We start from the raw sequence: 19542 nt of genomic DNA, 5'->3' as shown, positions 1-19542 counted from the left end.
CAATGACTTCCGAATGATGTGATGTGCTGAAGAGGCAAATATGCTACCCAGAGTGTGGCATTCAAAAGGCAGTCTATGAATCACAGGTTCTCTGTATGGGTGATAAATAGATTTTGCCAGATTTATTGTAATGCCCAGGGATCTGTGGATTTGATTCAGGTAAACCCTGGTCTGCAACAGCTGATGCCTGGTTGGAGCAGAAAGGATCCATTCATTTGAGATAAGGAGAAAAATCTGGTTGAGCCTCCATGGAGCAGCCACTACTGTTATGCCTTAAAAGGAAAAAAAAACCCTGGGGACTGTGGTGAATCCAAAGGGCAGCGCTTTAAATTGGTAATGACTGGCCCCCAGCTGAAAGCAAAGATGTTCTCCAGGGGGCCTGTTTAATTTGACAAGATAGTATGCATACTGAAGATGTACAGAGCACATCCAATTATCCTTGCACAGAAGCGGTAGGCTGGACTGAACTGTGACCATCAGAAAATTTGAATTTTGTACATGTACAGAAAGAGAAGGTTATCTGAAGATCCAGTTCTACAGAGCCTCTCTGATTCTTCTGGGGCACCAGCTCTAACACCTAGACTATTAGGAAAGGCCGGAGCCTGAAACAAGCAAGCACATTCAGTGATGGCATCCAAGGAGCTACCAAAATGCAGAACAGATGAAAAAACTCATTTGGGTCTAGACTTTGGGAAGCACACATGCAGTTATATCTCCTGGAAGACCGTATTTATCAACCAGAAAAGGGAATGGAAACCAGAGTTGAGGTGTGTGTTGTGGCCCAGTACTGTAATATGTTATTTGTCTGGGAGACTGTATTTGTTTACATACATGTTTATAGAGGTTTGGCCAGAAATACCTACTGTTAAAGTGATTTGTGCAGCATCACTTTGATAGGAAACAGAGTAAAGGGAATAAAGCCTTGTACCATTGAATTAGGAAAAAAACTGTTTTAAAGAAATTACCTACCTGTTGGGTCCCGAGGGAGTTTAAGATCCTAAGACAGCCTTACCTGCTCCAACAACTTTGGATCAGAGACAAACAGTTAAATCCAGACAAGCTCACTATCTGCCAGATCATAGTATTAGGATCTAATGAATAACAGGAAAGGATATGAAAACCAGACTAGCTACCAAATCAAATTTCAGTCTATCGGATCCAAGGCGCACGATCAGATGAATTAACAAAAGAACTGAGAAGCACCACCATAGGAAGCAGTCCTGTCAGATCTGAAGAGAACCCTGGATCTGAAAGGGGCTTTGACAGCTTCGAACCCATTATTTGGATCAGTGTGTCTGTTTTTTTGCCTTTTTTTTTTTCCGGATCCTAGACCTAGAATCCATAGCAAGGACATGGTCTAACTGATCAGAGATGGTTGTAGCTCTCAGCAAGCTTCAGTCATCCAGACCCAACAGCTAGGATCTAAAGACTACATTGGCAAACATAAAACATTATGAGACCTATCGTAACAGATCCAAGGAGGGTTAGGATCTGAAGGAGGCCCTAGGAGCTTCGGATCCGAGGAGATGGATCCGAGATCCTTGTTGCTGTTTTTTTTTTTTAAGGTGGAGGGGTTTGAGCCCCGAAATAAGCCTGTGTGGATCCTTGTTGCTGTTTTTTCTTTTTTAAAGGGGGGTTGAGCTCTGAAATAAGCCTACGTTTCTTTTCATCTGTTACTATTGGTTGTAAAACATGGACAGAGAGCTTACAAGCTATACAAAAGCAAGCAAAGTCCAACTGTAGCACATAAGATAGCAATAGTTCGTAGCACCACTAGGGTGATAAAATATTTAGGTCTGCTCTGCCTTGCAACTACGGACACTAAAGAAATCTGCCAATAATACGGTAGATTCAAGATCAAGGTTGGCCCATATTGAAAAATGCTCCTACAAACTTTGACAATTGAAAACATAACTGTAAAACAATTGAAACTTTGCTCAAAGACAGACAACCCCTTAGGCCACAGCAAACATGCTCGTAAACATCTCCTTATTCCATTGCCCCAAATATCAGCCAGACTAAAATGCCATAAACCACTCTCTAAAGAAAAATAAATCAAGAAAGGGAAGTGCACTGAAACAGTCAGAGGCCGCACACAAACATTACCTCAACTGCCTATATGAGCTTGGCTAGGGACGGCAAGACTAAGAAACAAGAAGGTTGACAGATAAACTCGAGTCTCCAAAGAACACAACAGAAATACCACCAGACAGAAAGGGAACAGACCAACAACAGGATTGTTAAAACCGAGAACACCAAAAGGAATATTCACGTTTCCCCTCAGTGCTGCAAAAGGAATACAAAACACCATGTCTAGCCAGAAAAAACAGTTTTCCAAAGGGTACAAAGTCTAAAACTCAAAAAAAAAGTCTCTTAATTTTTTGACTTTAACCTGCCAAAATATGAAGCAAAGGGCTGGAAATTCTGTGAAAAAAAAAACTGTACAGTGAGAGGTATGGCTGCTCTTAAAGGCATTGCCCTCCCAGAGAAAGGTACTCCTACCTGCCATAACCACGGAGACAAAACCTTAATGGGAAACATGCAAATCTTTTATACCACACCATGACAGCCAGGTTCAAAGACAGGGAAAGGGAAGAAAGCCTGAGGAGGACATCAGCCAAACTTTGCATGATTGTTATCTTCTGATATCTACCAATCCAATCCAAAGGCTCTTATAACAGAAAGATTGCAAGCATAACAGATTTAAGTTAGCAAGCATTTTCTAAGGAAACAAAGTCCAACTCAAACGTATGTGCTGAGTGGCAGGAAAGTCTAAAGGCAAGTAAGAAAAAAAAAAGAGAAGCAAGCAGAGTAACAGTAAAAGAAAAAAAAACTTTAACCAACACCAATATAACGAGAACCAAGAGGGAAGAAGAAACTACTTACCCAAAACAAAAGAAGACACACACATGCACACAGACACACACACACACACACACACACACATAAATATATATATATATATATATATATATATATATATATATATATATATATATATATATATATGGTTCCTATTAGAAGACCGAAGATGCATTCTTTAGAATGCGTCTTGGTCGAACTTAAAAGACTGAAACGGCAAAGTATCACAGCGACTTCTTTCCCTGGGAAAGAATTCGCTTGGCCGCTTTACTTTGCTGTTTTCGGCACTGTAGTGCGGTCTTGGAGTTGGTATATTTAAGTAGGGGTGTGTGTGAGGGGCGTAATGTTTAAAGGGTTTTTTTTTGTTGGAACAATGATTTTTTTTCCCTTGGAAAAAAATCGCTGTTCTGACTGTTTCGACATTGCAAGCTTTCGCTTACATAGGGTCAATTAATCACCATTTGCTTTTTAAGTGTTCGGTGATCTAATACAGACCCTAGATATATATATATATATATATATATATATATACACACACACACACATACATATGTTTAAAAGAAGGTATAAAATCCTTACAGCTCAAGACTACAGAATCTTCCGTCTTGTCGAACTGGCAGCAAACAAGATTTGAGGATTTACGGAAAGGGTCATGCATTGTGGGAAAAGGAAGGAGCGAGGCTAGGATCCAGAGTCTGGAAAATGCAGCAGAGTCAGATCCAAGGATTGGATCCAGTAACCCATCAGTGAGGAAGACTGAAGGGACAACATCAGATCTAATATTTTTCTGTCAAAGCAAAGGATTAAGGCTTTGCATACTGTGTGACTCTGACCAAGTCATTTACACAGTGTGCACTCGGGTGTTATCTTCAAAATGTTGTCCAATGGGGTTACCCAGTTAAACAATACCATTCAAAAGACATACTGACATGCATGCAGCATCAAAAAAGCACAAAGTTTCTAAATGAAAATAAAACTTAACGTTTACAGTTAACCAGATACAAAAATGAGCTTGACCCTACAGCTGGTCCGGAAAGAAAGGTGGTAGGCGTTTTGTTTGTACACTTACATTACTCAGCAGACTGCTAACTGGCTCTCTGATCACACACAAAAGATAAAGAATTGGTGGTAAATTCTTACCCAATATATTAGTTACCAGAGGAGTCCCCCCATGTCTCTAGACTGGATCTCCCTTCTCCTTGACAACTACTTCCCTGATGTGAAGACATATATCCAAGAATAGGTGGCTGACCAAGTCTGTGATGACTGCAAACTAAACACATTACTGACAGCACCCAAAGAAATCCTCTTCCTAGAAAGGCTACACAGAGCAATTATCTGCATCTCACCATGGACTTGGACTTAATAGGGGAAAAAAGAAAACAGAAGTACAGTCCCACTTGGGAAGCAAGATGCTTCCCAATATCACACAAGTAGAACCATGCAGTCCTTAGAGAGGTAGACAGAGAATGAATTGTCCTTTGGCCACTACCTGTCATTTACTGTAAGAATTTTTTTTTTTACTGTATTAATTATTAAAGGTGTAACTTCAAGATCCAAGAAGGACTTGATCGCCCCCCACCCCAATGTATCTATCTTACAAAATATGAAATCTATCCCAGCTTGAAAGATGCAAACACTATTAGCCAAAGAATCAAGAACTAGGTTCCCTTAGCTGTTCAGATAGAAGGAAAACTCTCAATTTTCCATCTTATACGAACTCCTATTTATGTACTCTTCCCACCCACTGTTCTCAAATAGGGTTGCCACCTATCAGTTTTTTTTCCTGGTCAACCCAGAAATCAAACTGTCTGGTATGCCAGAAACACTGTACAAACTCTGGTATTCCATTTCAAAAAAAGAAATAGACTATTGGAGTTTGTTAAATTGGCAAACTTACTATGCTTTTTTTTTTTTTTTTAAAAGCATAGTAAGTCAGTAGAAAAAAGGCATCAGGAATGGAAAAAAGAGGGCATTCCCCATCTGCTGATGTCGTGATGATGTTACAATATGGACAGAAAGTGGGCAAGAGAGGGGTGGAAATGGGTGGGGTTACAGATGGTGCAAGAGGTGTGGCTTTGAACCAGTTTTAGCCACAACGAAAGGTAGCAACCTTATTCTCAAAAGATGCATAATAGAGTGCCCTCCCAGCAAAACCATATTGCCCTTGAGCAAATCTCCTTTATTACATGTCTCCTGCTCATTTTCCTAGAGCTCAACGCTTGGAGTCGTAGCCTGTGTTACAAAGTTTTACTTGTATCCAAGTGCCATGCAGACAAAGTACAGTTGATTACCAAATTGCACTTGCTTACGTTATTTTGAGTGATCGTTTCGGTTTCCTGCTTTTGTGTGTGCATTTCACTGTGTTTTTTTTGTATTACAAAAACACAGTTGCTCTTCCCATCACTGTTACTGCTCTAAGACTGTCCTGAAGTCACCTTCATGAAGGTTTTTTCAGCTAGCTGTTTAACTGATTTGTGGTAGCATTACACCTGTGGGTTTTCTTCAACTGTGTTTTTACATAAGGAGGACTGAGTTTATTCATCTTGTGCTAGGAATACTCTGCACGCCAACAAGCTTAGAATAGCTACTTGGGTGTCGAGTGGCAATACCTACAGATTTAGTAGTTCAGTATTGTGTAAACGTTAAAGTTACTAGAATTTGGTACTGTTTAGCATAATCTGCCCATTAAAGCACGTTTATTAGTCTGCACCAACAAAGCACCCTTAATAGCTTTTTAACCGCAATACACCACCCCCTTGTAGCTCACCAAACGACTGGACGATATAAATATGCAGTTTTCTAACCTCTCTGTAGCCAGCTTAGTGGACATGGGCATCCTGAGACAATGTAGGAATTGTCTCATGTTTACTGTCTACCACTTAGCAGTATGTGAGAGATGTACTTACACAATGACACTGTAAGGTAAAATCTTGCATACAAGCACATATCAGGCTGTCAAAACAACCCACAGACTAACATATGCTGAGGCACTTAAAACCAATCTTCCTAAACAGCAAAGACTGCCTAGAACATCTGTTGTCAAAGCTATGCCTTAGCAAGCCCAAAGGCACTCAGAAAAAAACACCACCTACCACCACACATACCGTCACTCTCAATGGAACTCCAAACACTAAGCCCATAAGCATGCAAACACACTTCCCAGGACTCATCATAGACTCCATTGTAAAATATACTAATTCCCCTCTAACCAGGCTAAACAAGGAGAAGATAACTGTTAGTTGCTCATCTGCAGCCACGATCTATCAAATCACATAAGCACATACTCAAGTTATTAGGCCACAGGTACCAGCATAATTCTAAGTCCATGAGAAGTAGCTCACTGGACAATTTGAAGATAGACATTATAGAGTTTTCAGACACTCACTCTCTCAGGCTGGTACAAGGCTAGCATTAAGCAGCACACTACCATCATTGAGGATGATGCTACAATAGGAGCAAAAATGACTGATTTCAACAACCGTCTTTCTGGTGTCATTCTAAGATCATCGAATATTTGTCAATTTGCTAGGACATGGTTAACACGTTTTGCCAAGGATGGTTTGCACCTTTCCCCTATAGGCTTTTGAATACAGGCTAGAACTTTATCAACCTGCGTAGTGCCTTTTCTAGGCAATGCCAAATTGACAAACCTAACATAGAAAAATCAACTCAAATGAACTACAAGGTGACACTGCTAAATGCCATAAGCCTAAATAACTACACTCTGTCCAAGTCCTACTTACACACAAGAATACTGACATCATAGCTCTCAACCACCTAGCATAGGAAATCTGGACAAAGCCAGACATAATACCATAAATTGGGACACATTTTAAATATGGCTCTTGTATACTTAGAAAGTTGTTAGAATAACAGGATTTGTTAGCATGCATTTTCTGAATTATATGAAGTTTGAAACTCAAATGTTTCCCATTATTCATTGACTTTCATCCTTAGATCATTCCACTGATTTGTCAAAAAAAAAATTATGAGGAACAGACCAAAAATATGAGGCAAAATCTGGACATTCTGCAAAAATTTGTACAGTTGAGAGGTATGACACATCTGTGCAGTTACAGAAACATGGTTTAAGGCAGTATAGTATACCCCAGCAATACAATGTTTTGGTATCTTCCACACTTTTTAGACTAGACAAGGGCTAAAAAGTCTACATGTACATCAGTAACCAGCATACCCCTACGGAGGTCAAACAGGATGAATTGCTGAAGTTCCTCCATATGCAGATCACCATAGATAAAATCCCATACCATATCCTAGCCAGCCAAGGGTCCACATCCATGACCCAAGAAGCTCACAGTGCACACTTGGAGCTACCAGAGACGCTTGCAATACAACCCATCACCTTACTCATGGAAGACTTAAATTATCCCTCTGCAGACTGGGAATCCTACACAGCCTCAAATCTATAGACAAAGATTCCTGGACTTTGCAAATACAAACACCCTTGACCATATAGTGAGCACACCCAACTAAAGGCTCCAACATACTGGACCTTGTGCTCACAAATATGGGAGAACTCTGACGCCCCACTGTCTCAACCTCCCTGGTAAGGTCAGACCATAAAGCGGTCTTCTTCAAAATCAAAATCAACCCATAATCCCATTAAAACCAGTAACATTTAGGAATTATTCCAAGGCAAACTACCTTTTAAGTGAGGGTTTGTCAAAATTCAATGCCCCTCCAAATCTCGAGAACACAGCATCCTATGTGGAATTGCTCTCAGAAAATCTGTACAACCATATCAATGTAAGCCCAGGAGCAGCCCCACAAAAAAAAGGCCCTGCTGGTATCTCAAATTAAACAAAATGTACAACAAAAGGAGAAAAACAATGGAAAAAATGTGGAAGGGTAATATCCACAGAGATAAAAACTCGTTCATCAAACTAAATAGGCAACAAAGAGGGTTTATTAGGTCAAGCAAAGCCAACTTTGCGGTTAAGACAATGGCCCAGGTGAAAGATAACCTTTAGCCTTCTTCAGCTAAGTCAGAAACCTCAAGGACAGCACACAGCAATGTTGTGAACTGGTGGGTTAAGTGCCACATTCACTGAACCTGGCGAAAATGCAAACCTGCTAGCAGACAAATTCAGTTTCAAATTTACCCCCCACCCCCAACCATCCCCCTAAAGATATCCTCAAACATAACCCCTCCAACTATAACTAGGGAGCATGTACTTAATGCGCTTGCTAAAGACAAGAACACGGCTTTGATAACATTCCAGAATGTCTCTGATCAGGACTACTGGAGTCATTATTTAACCATAGTCTAAAAAGAGGCTTTGTGCCATGTGAAAGGAGGACCCTCAAAAGATCCTGGAAACTACAGACTAGTCTTGTTTGAAAAGTCTTGAAAAGAATCATCATGGAAATCATCAACACAGACATAGGTGACCTACAAACACTGACAAAGCCAGACTGGGATGGAGCCAAAGTAAGGTCATGCTTACTCAATCTGGTGTACTACTTTGAAAAAGTCACTAACGCAATGGATGAGGAGAAAAAAGTGCACACTGCCTACCTACATCTAGCTAATGCATTTAATACAATACCACCATTTGGGTATAGTCAACAAACTTATGGAACTAGGTATAAACCCCATTTATAACACGCTAATAGGACCTAGGAGGTTAAAATCAGTGAGGCTACCTGCACAAAGAGGCCATTTACCAGTGGAGGCCCACTCACTCTTTGGCATCTACTTCTCAGATGTCAAAATTACTATCAAAGCTGTCTGGCTAACCAAGTTCGCAGATGACTGCAAACTGGGAGCAGTCACTGAATCCCTCAAGATGAGAACACCCTTCAGGAAGGTCTAACACAGACAGACACTTGGTGCCAAAGCCATGCCTTAAAGCTCAATGTCAAGAAATGCAAGACAGTGTCTTTTAGGAAGTCAGCCACCCTGGCTCAACTTATAAGCAAGGGCATGGCACCGAGGTCCAGAAAAGTCAACATACTACTGCACTCAACCCTCATTAGACCCATCAGATTATAAATGCATGCTTTGTTACCTACTTCACCAGACATTAAGCAAATGGAACATCCACAAAGGTTCCTTACAAAAAGTATACAAAGTAAACCAATGTCCTACGCTGATTGCCTCAAAGTCTTTACTTGGTACCATACAGATTTCTGAGAGGTGATCTTTGCCTGATATACAAGAATTCCTCTACTTTGCTTTGACGAACCTTTTGCACATCCACAAAACAAACAGCATTGGAACTACTACTTTTAAAGACCTAAATTTTGCTTGTAACATAAATAGGACATAATAAAAAAAAAAAAAGATATAAATATTGAAACACAGCTCAATCAATTTTATTAAGCACTTTCATCCTGTTCAAATTAAGGACTTTAAAAGGAAAAAAGCCAAAACAGCGAAGTTAGAAAGCAAATTTAATATCCAACAGAATCACAAAGGTAAGCACGCAAAGCTTTCAGGTTAGAACAACCCTTCTTCAGTGCAATGAATAAAAACAATATTACAAATTAAGGACTTTGTCAGACCAGTTCAGCGAGTCAAATAAAGTTAAGCAGATCTGGATAGTCATATGACAAACTGTCATAACCAATGAATGCTCAAAATCTAGATACAAACTAATTTTAAATTACGTTCATAATTTTAATGCTCTTAATTTCAAAATGCTATTATACAGACAGTATCGTTTAAAACCAGGAAATAAAATTGCTTCAAACTGCTGCAGTTTAATGCCCTTGATTCAAAAACACTCTGCCAGTCTCCCCTTTTGGTGATGGTGAGACCCTTTCAAGAACGAAAAAATAAATTTATAAAAATTAGTACACACAGTAGAATGTTTAAATAATGCATTACTGGCATCGCTATTACTATACTATAAAGATGTTCAGATATTCTTTGTCTTAAAGGTCTTTCAGTCTTGCCAACATAAAAGGCTTGGCAAGATTTGCATGTGGCTAAACACACCACTCCTGATGTATTACAATACTTGCCCCTACAATAAAATCTTTGCTGGGTAGTTTACAATCTTAACTTCAATGATATTAATCCAAGGCCAACATGAACATAGTTACCACACATCCATTTCAAAGAAGCTTTTCATAGCGTTAACACCACCTCCTGAAATAATTTTGAGATTCCTTCCCCTTTTAAAGATAACATTTATATCATCACTGTATTCTTTTACACATCATGCAGATTAACTTGTAACTTCCAATTTCCACAGTTTCTTTAATTTTACCACTATTGTTACTAAATGGTAGAACCATCTCTGTATTAAATGCATTATCAATTTTTACTTCAATTGTTTTTTTATGGCACCTCCTTTGGATTTAATAGCTCTCCTTTTAAAGGCTACTACTTTTTCAACAAGTTAAAACATTCACTTCTTTAAAAAAAGCACCTCTTGTTCAGAGATCATCCAGGAAAGCCTCACCATCTGCCCATTTATCAAACTGTATTTATGTTTATATTGATGGCAACTGTTAAATAGGTAAGAATTTAAAAAAGTAGGTTACAATAGATGGAAGACTCAAATCTCACACCAACTGTATTTTTATACAACTCAATATCCAAATAATTAACACTATTAACTATTCCAATTTAGATAAACTACAAATATTTGGTGGAAGAATTAACATGCGCCACAAATTCAATAAAGGTATCAATACAACAAATATATCATCCAGGAATCTCAAATAAAATGTAATACAATGAAAGAATTCCAATTTAAAGGCAAAGTTGGTCTCCCAGTATCACATGAAAACATTTGCATAAACTGCCATGGAAGCCACATCCCTTATTTGTCTAAAGCTCTCGCCTTCAAAAAATACAAAATTGTGAAGCACTAGTTCCATAATCAAAATTAAATTCTTAATGTCCCTATTAGTAAGTTTGTCATGGGTAACTAGTGCCTGAGAAAACCTAGCTAAGCCAATTTCATGTGTTACAACAGAAAATAAATCCTTAACATCAATAGTTACTGATAAAGTCCCTGGTTCAAATTCAGTTAAGTATCATTTGTAAGAAGTTCCAAGAGTCCTTTATTTTTTTTTTATCTAGAAACAAATGACTAACTTAAAATCAGTATATTCAGCTATCAGTTCTATTTTGGAATTTGATGGCACAATAGTTCTTATAGGTGGATCCAAGATGTTCATATGTAACTTAGGAATGCCAAAAAAGTAAGATCATAGGCTTACTAACAACCATAAACTGTATTGGATTTGTAGGGAGGTTGACTGTACTCTTACTTTTCAAAACTGGGAATACATTCCCCCTACCAAAGAATGGTTGATTACTTTTTCTAACATATAGAATTCAAAAGTAAATCCACAAAACTTATTTTCATAGCTAAAACAAAAGTAAACCATTTACAATCTAAGTTAGCATAGGGGTCCATCAACTTCCAAACTACTATAACTATAGATCTTAAAACCTCTAAATGTGTACAAAACACTACTAAAATCTAGTCCAGCTCTTTCTTCCTCTCATGTTGCACCTCTGGGTCCTGCCTTGATTCCTCCCATTCCATTGGATATATTCATTTGATTTCTAAGCTGTGCACCTCAGTGTGGGGAATTCCAAAAATAGTCAAGTTAACAAGTTGATTACTAACAGAGGTGGTTTCAATCTGGTCATTATTATAAAGAGAGTGTTGGAAGCACCATTAAAATGTCCATTCATATCAGCAGTATTACTCATTCCCTTTTTAAATAACAGGTCAACATTACCAGTCTCAATCTCTCATGTCCCTTATTAGTTTACTACATTTTCTATCAAAACATTTTTTATAGTTATCAGTTCCCTTAAACATATGTTGGAGAGCGACATGTTTCTCAGATAATTCCCATTCTCTGGAACAATATTCCTATCTATGTGAAAGAATTCCTTCTTATCCTTAAGAGCAACATGGAACATAACTGGAAATTCACACCCTGGTCTGGTACTTGTATCAGATGGACAGACAGTAAATCACCCTCTATATAAATAAAATTTGTGGGTCACATTCAGGTTGCACGGCTAGGCATAAAAGGGCCCTAGTGGTCTTTAGCCTAGTATACACCTGTAAACCTCCATTTCAGCTATGAAATTCCCTGTTTACTATATCTTCGCATCAGAGACAATGGCACTGTCAGAAACTCTCACTGCAAAACCCTTCCTGAAGACGCAGGTTAATTACTCAAATGATTTCCAATCTGTGGAAAAAAAAAACTACATCTTAAGTGTCACTAGCACCTTATCCTCCCTTCAGGTCAAGTCTTGACAACTGGATGAGTTCACACAAATCTACCTTGGGGATTAATATTATGGCAGTTATCAGGAAGGGAGATAAACCCACCAGGTATACTTCTCAGGGTTCATGGCTATGTTACATATGATTAAGTCTGCCTACCTAGTGCTAAAATACAAACCTAATACAGTATGGTGGATTATCAAATATGTTAATCAGTGGAAGGGAGGTGAGATTTTAGCCTAGACCTCCAAAGAAATGCCAGGAGACAGAATTCTACAATGAAGTTCCCTGGTGATCCAGAAATAAACACACACACTTCTTTTTTCTTATAAATCTGACTCTACTTTTACACTGGCTCCTTCAAACTATGAACTATGTACTTATACTCACTATTAGCTGCAGGTGCTGAGCCAGCAGTTTGATGTCCATTATGAAGACGATCACCTTGACAAATCCTAGTGCAGACTTCACAATCTCTCGTGTTTTGGAGCCAAGCAGAAGGCAGACATTCTGAAGCAATTCTTCAAGCACCAGTGTACTCATCAAATCTAATCTCACGTAGGGGGAAAGCACAAATTCATTTTCATAAGTTATATTTAATTTGGCATTATAAAGACTATCTTTTTTTCAGTTTACACAATGGAGCTTTGATTAGGTTTTACTGACTGCCTATGCTGGCAAATCATTTAATTAATGTTCATAAACATTCTTCACTAGTTGACTACTCAGAAAAGCATTTGTGTATGCATCTATGCAAGTGCACAAATGTTAATGGAGAATATAATCAAACCGTTTTATTGATAGTACCATAAACACAGAAGTATGTGTTTATGCTTGTATTCAATTAGATGGACATAGTACAGAATAAAGAAAACACTGCTAACAGCCATTATCCAATTTTCATTACAAGTTAAAGTACAGTTTTGTACCTACCATAAATGTAGATGTTCGAAGATCCACATTGCTGCAGTCCTTACATATGGGTAGTCCGCTGTCCTCGGTCGGCCCGAATACCAAAGTATTAGGCTGACGTCGGTCATGGGCGCTCAGATCTGACATCAGAGCGTCAGGGTATAAAAGCGCATGACCGACGTCATATCCTCAGTCTTTTCTTGCCCCAGATGTCAGAAGGCCCTAAAAAGAAAGGCCACAGCCCGAAAACAGGATACCTCCCAAAAAACATGCCCAACAACAACCATCACCCAAACCATATAACCATGCCAAACTACAGAGGGAAGGAGGGAGGGTTGACTGCAGCAATGTGGATCTTGAACATCTACATTTATGGTAGGTACAAAACTGTACTATGTTCTTCATCTCACATTGCTGCAGTCCTTACATATGGGTAGAATCCCAAAGCAGAGGTAAAGGGAGGATGGCAAAATCATAAAGCATTAGGGGCTGCTAAAATGCCCTGTAATATTGCAGTGGCAAATCCAGCCCTAGACTTAGAATAAAGAGGAAGGTGGTAATGCTTGGAAAAAGTATGTACTGAACTCCAAGTGGCTGCTTCCAAAATATCTTTTGTAGCTACCCCTTAGAAAGGCAGTAGAAGTGGCAGTAGCTCTAGTGGAATGAGGTCTGATTCCAGCCGGAATCTCCTTACCATGATGGGAATAACAGAAAGAAATACAAAACCCAATCCATTTAGAAATAGTTTGTTTTGAAACAGGTTTTCCCTGAGAACCCAAAGCAGAAGAAACAAACAACTGCTGAGACTGCCTGAACCCCTTGGTTCTGCTCAAATAATAACGTAACTGCCTGTGAATATCCAAAGTATGCAAAATCTTCTCCCCTTTATTTTGGGGGTTTGCATAAAAAGTAGGCAAATGAATAGTTTGGTTCAAGGCCACACTAGACACCACTTTAGGCATAAAGGAAGGATTAGTACGCAAAGATACCCTATCCTTATGAAAAATCAGGAAAGGTTCCACTGCCATAAGGGCCTGTAATTCAGAAACCCTTCTTGCAGAGGTAATGGCCAACAAAAAAGCAGTCTTCCATGATAAATACTTTAACTCGGCCGTAGCTGCAGGCTCAAAAGGTTGTAGAGTAAGCTTTTCCAACACAAAATTGAGATCCCAAGCAGGAGTAGGAGCTCTACGTGGGGTCTTATGTTCTTTGCCCCTCTAAGAAATTGCTTAAACAAAGGATGGGAAAATAAAGGAGGGTCACAGTCATAGTGAGCAGAAATGGCTGCAGCATGAACCTTTATCGAGGAGAAAGACAAACCCTTGTCCAATAACTCAGTAAGATATTGAAGAGAAACACTTAAATCAGGCTTGGAAACATCAAAGTCCTTCGCTTTGCTCCAAAGAAAAATCTCCTCCATTTATCAGCGTAAACTTTCCTTGTACTAGGCCTTCTGGCCTCCAAAATAACATTCAAAACTTGTTGTGGAAGCTGAGACCCTCCAGGGTCTAAAACAGAATATGCCAGGCTGTGAGATGCAGAGACTGAATCTTGACATTGAGGAAGTGATTGCCCTCCTGAGACAAAAGATGTGGAATCAAAGACAGAGGCCATGGAGGCTCCCGTACCAAACTCCTCAGTAGTGGGTACCAGTGCTGTCGAGGCCAATCCGGCGCTATCAGAATCATGGATGGCTTGTCTTTTCTGGCCTTCAGGAGTACCTTGGGAATGAGAGGCAGAGGTGGAAAGGCATAGACATGAAGATTGCTCCAACTGAATGATAGAGCATCCACCTTCCAAGCTGTGGGATGAAACATTTTTGTGCAAAACTTTGGCAACTGGTAATTTAGTGGAGAAGCGAACAGATCTATGTCTGGAGTCCCCCATAACAGTCAACTTTTGAAACACATGAGGATCCAGTTTCCACCGTGAGGATCCACAATTTGTCTGCTCAACACATCCGCTAAGGAGTTCTGTGCTCCTGGTAGAAACCTTGCCTGAAGATTGAGGTGTAAACTGAGAGCAGTCTCCCACAAAATCATCGCTTGCCTGCAAAGAGGGTAGAATGGGTTCCCCTTGCTTGTTGATGTACCACATGACAGTAGTGTTGTCTGTTTGAATCAACACCTGTCCTGGGTGAAGTAAATCTTTGAAAGCCATCAATGCAAATTGGACTGCTAACATCTCCTTCAAGTTGATATGCAAATGTTGAAGTCTGACAGGCCACGTGTCTTGCACCCATTTTCCATTGAGGTGTGCTCCCAAGCCTTGTCCGAGGCATCTGTCGTTAGAATCTGACTGCGCCTCTGGTCGGGTCACAGAGAGTCCCTTGTTTAGGTGACATTCCTGAGCCCACCACAAAAATTCTTTCTGAATGCAAGGTATTATCTGAATGACAGTGTCTAGATCTTGGCAGTGTTGTGTCCATACATTTTGAGATACCATTGAAGCTTCCTCATATGCAGTTTGGCATTGGGAAGCACCAGAATACAAGATGCCATGAACCCCAAGGCTTGAAGGACTGTCCTTGCAGTCAGCCTGGACTGTAGAGACATTTGATGGAAATAAAGAGAAAGGCTTCTTTGTTTGTCCGGGGTCAAAAGGCCATCTGGGAAGCTGTATTCAGTCTCACACCCAGAAAGCACATGTCCTGAGAGGGTACTAGACTGGACTTTATTTCGTTCACAGAATACCCTAGGCATCTTAACACTACCATCACATACTGTAGATGATGCAGAAGTTCGTCTTTGTGTTGTGCAATAATCAGGCAATCGTCCAAATAAGGATAAATCTGTATTCCTCTTCACCTGAAAACGGCTATCACTGGCGGCAGAACCTTTGTGAACACTCTGGGCAGTAGATAAGCCAAAGGGCAATGCAGAGAACTGATAATGTAAATTTCCAGCCCGAAAACACAGGTACCTCCTGCAACTGGGCCTGATAGGAACATGAAGATAAGCCTCTTTGAGATCCAGAGTTACCATCCAGTGATCTTTTCCCAACAGAGGTAAAAGCTGTTGTAACGTCAGCATTTTGAACTTTGGAATGTCCAGATAAGTGTTGAGGATAGATAAATCCAAAATTGGTCTCCACGTGTTCCCTTTCTTTGGTACTAGAAACAGGCGAGAATAAAATCCTAGTCCCACTTCTGTCAGAGGAACTGGCTGTATAGCTCCTATTTGAAGAAGTAAAGAAATCTGCTTGTGAGCCTCTATCCTTTGCCGAGGAGGAACGTCTGGCATGCCTTTGAAAGGAGGCAATGTATGGAAATAGAACTTGTAGCCTCGGTTTATAATGTCCAATACCCATTTGTCCTGGGTGACTAAAAGCCAGTTTTGCTTGAAGAGTGCTAACTTTCCTCCCAAAGGAGCTGCCAGGGAAGAAGAATCTGGCAGCTGGAAATGCAGGTCATTGGGCCTGTTTACGAAAGGACTGGCCCCTGCCCTCACCTGCAGATTGTGCAGGTGAACTCCAAGTTCTAGGCCTGAATGTACTGTGAGCTCTGCCCCTGCCACGTCTAGATCTACCCCTAGACTGAGAATCAGAAGAAGGGTAGGTCCACCCCTTAGTAGGCCAATTTCTACTAAACTTAGGAGGTTGAACCTGCAAAAAATCTTTAACAGTCTGCATTGACTTAGCCTTGTCTTCCATTTTCTTCAAAACCGACTCCACAGGGGGACCAAACAAAACTTCAGACTGTAAAGGGCATCCAGAATTCTAGTTTTAACATGCTCGACAAATTCTGATCCTTAAGCCAGGCGTGCCTACGAAGAACTGAACCAGTGGCAGCCACCCTAGAAGAGGCCTGTACAGCATCAAAACCACACTGCAAAGAATGCTTACCCACCTGTTCAGAGACATGTACTAAATCTTGCAATTCTTTACACTCTATGCCCTCTGCCAAAGCATCCACTTTAGATTTTAGCTGAGAAAGGAGGAAATTCTGATACTTCAACATATGAAACTGGCAATTTAAAGCCCTCATTGCTAAAGTAGAAGAGGTATACACCTTCTTACCCCATCTATCCAAAGCTCTAGCTTCCTTATCTAGAGGAACCGGATTCTTTACAACAGAAGCTCTAACACCCTTAGGCCCCTGACTAATAGTTTCTGGGTCCGCCCTAGGACTCTTATACAGATATTTATGAGCCTCAGGCACCCTGTAATACCTGTCCGGTTTAACTGGCGCAGGAGGCAAAGAATCTGGATTAAGGGAAGCCTCCGAGAAAACATCTTGAACAACATCCAAAACAGGAGGTATAGCCAAGGGTCTATGCTGTGGTAAAAACAAGAATTCCCTAAGCCTCTTCCGTGTATCAGAGAAATCCTGTCCTTCCCACTTAAAATGCTCCCTCATGGAATGCAGAGTTTCTGAAAATGAAAAATCCTCTGGAGGAGAAGCAGAAGGAGTGGAATCCTCTGCATCAGATGGTTAAGGTGTTTGCCTTACAAACACAAAGCAGGGGTCTTGTCTCTCATGGGATATTATGGCTAGGCTTACAATGGCTCGCAAGGGCAGTTAGCCTAGTACTAACCTATGAACCTATGAACCTATGAATAAGGGGGAAAATCTTGAAAATCTTCAGCAGAAGAGTCTGAGTCATCTGAGGCCTGATCCAAACTTTCCAACTCTGGCTCCACCCTGGGCCTCTTATCAGGAGGGGGCATAGAACCTCTAATTAAAGAAATCAAATCTTCTGCCATTTTAAGCATGTGCTTTTTAGGCACAGACCCTGAAGTACCTGGAGGGACACCAGAGGAAGGCAAAACAGACCTGCCCTTAGAAGAAGCCTTAGAAATAGTAGCAGAAGGCCTAACCACCTTAGGCATAGAAGGAAGAACAGTAACCTGAGAGGCCCCTTCAGCTTGACCTGACTCCTGTGAGGCCACATCCTGCAAAATCAAAGTTTCCCCCTGAGACTCAACAGAAACTTCAGCCGGATCCACCTGCTCCACTGTAGTTTCTGCAGGACCGGCGTCCGAAATGGACGAATCAACCTGTCTAGGTTTCAAGGATTTGTCTTTGCGCTTCTTCGTGGAAGCGGGCGTCGGAGGATCCGACGGCATAGTATAATTACACCGCTTACCAAAGACTAACCTAGCACAATCTAACCTTCTTTTTATAGTGCGCTTATTAAACCTAGCACAAAAACGACACCCGACTACGTCGTGGTCCGGTCCCAAACAAGGAATGCAAAGAGAGTGATAATCCCTATGCGGTATCTGTTTCCCACAAGAAATACAATTATTCACTTTTTCTGACATCCGGAATTAACTGAGGCAAGAAAAAACAAAAATATTCTCCAACGGGGTACTTAGCCCAACTTGGTTTCGGTCTGAAACTCAGAATACGAAAATTTCAGAACGCCAAACGGCACTTGCAACGCTGCTTCTGCATCGGACCATGCGGCAAAAAAGACTGAGGATATGACGTCGGTCATGCGCTTTTATACCCTGACGCTCTGATGTCAGATCTGAGCGCCCATGACCGACGTCAGCCTAATACTTTGGTATTCGGGCCGACCGAGGACAGCGGACTACCCATATGTAAGTACTGCAGCAATGTGAGATGAAGAACATCAGAAAAGAAAAATAAAATGCTCTGGTAATAAAAACTATATTGTTATGATGATCTAACTGGATATGCCACTGCTGGATCTAAGAAAATAGTGTTTAAGACCTGACAACCATTTGCCAGGTCAAGGACTATTGACACATGCATTTATTTCACAATACTATACCCATGAACAACAATGGACATTATCATTCTAAGAAAACATAGAGAGAATTTCTTTTGCATAATGTGTAGTTTCCTTTCCCCTACTTTTATGCCCTTCTGGTTACAGTTAGGGCTCTCTTCCTGATCTCAGTGCTGCTCACCTACACTGTAACATCCCATAACTTCCTCCCACTCTCATTGCAGGTTGGTTATAGTTCTGATACAAGTCAAACTGACTCACCTCTACTCCAACCCCATCATGCTTAATAGCAGTTAATTCATCCCATTTTGTCAATCTGGCCACACTGTTCTGAACTGCCTTTTTACTCCCAACAACCTTATTATCATTGTTTTCTCTCTCTCCAGTTACATTTCATTCTAATCCTGCACTAAGAAAAGTACAGTTTTGTACCTACCATAAATGTAGATGTCCGATAGGTATGCAACTGCAGTCCTGACATATGGGTTGTCCTGCCTCAGGCAGCCCTTCGGTCGGCCGGATTCCAAAGTCTGAGTCCGGCGTCGGCTGATGTCGCCCTTTCCCCGACGTCAGAGCGCCTGGGGTATAAAAGCGTCAGCCAACGCCATCTTCTTCAGTGTTTCTTGCCCCAGATGCCAGGTGCCCTCTAAGGAAGGCTAAATTTTGAGAAAAGAGAAAAAATTCCAGACAAGTACAACAACATAAAAACAAATGCACCATAAAAGATTACCCCAGGTAGCTAAAATGAGGGGTAGAAACCCAAAAGAATACCACAGAGGGGTAGGTGGGAGGGAAAACCTGACTGCAGTTGCATACCTATCGGACATCTACAT

The 19542-nt window shown here is 40.5% G+C and overlaps 1 protein-coding gene across 1 annotated transcript in view; it reads right to left on the bottom strand.

The window, feature by feature from the left end:
• The window catches only part of RRP12 (ribosomal RNA processing 12 homolog), a 1805151-nt gene that overhangs the window by 350739 nt on the left and 1434870 nt on the right, over nucleotides 1-19542 (bottom strand). The window contains exon 29 of the mRNA XM_044056239.1: nucleotides 12489-12646. Coding sequence (XP_043912174.1) covers nucleotides 12489-12646 — 158 coding nt within the window. The remainder of the gene's footprint in view (nucleotides 1-12488; nucleotides 12647-19542) is intronic.

Source organism: Protopterus annectens, chromosome 14.part0 (genome assembly GCF_019279795.1).
Source record: "Protopterus annectens isolate FY-2018-M chromosome 14.part0, PAN1.0, whole genome shotgun sequence".
NCBI classification, from domain to species: Eukaryota; Metazoa; Chordata; order Ceratodontiformes; family Protopteridae; genus Protopterus; species Protopterus annectens.
The sequence above is the reverse complement of the archived record's forward strand: the minus strand, read 5'-3'. Positions and strand labels throughout refer to the sequence as shown.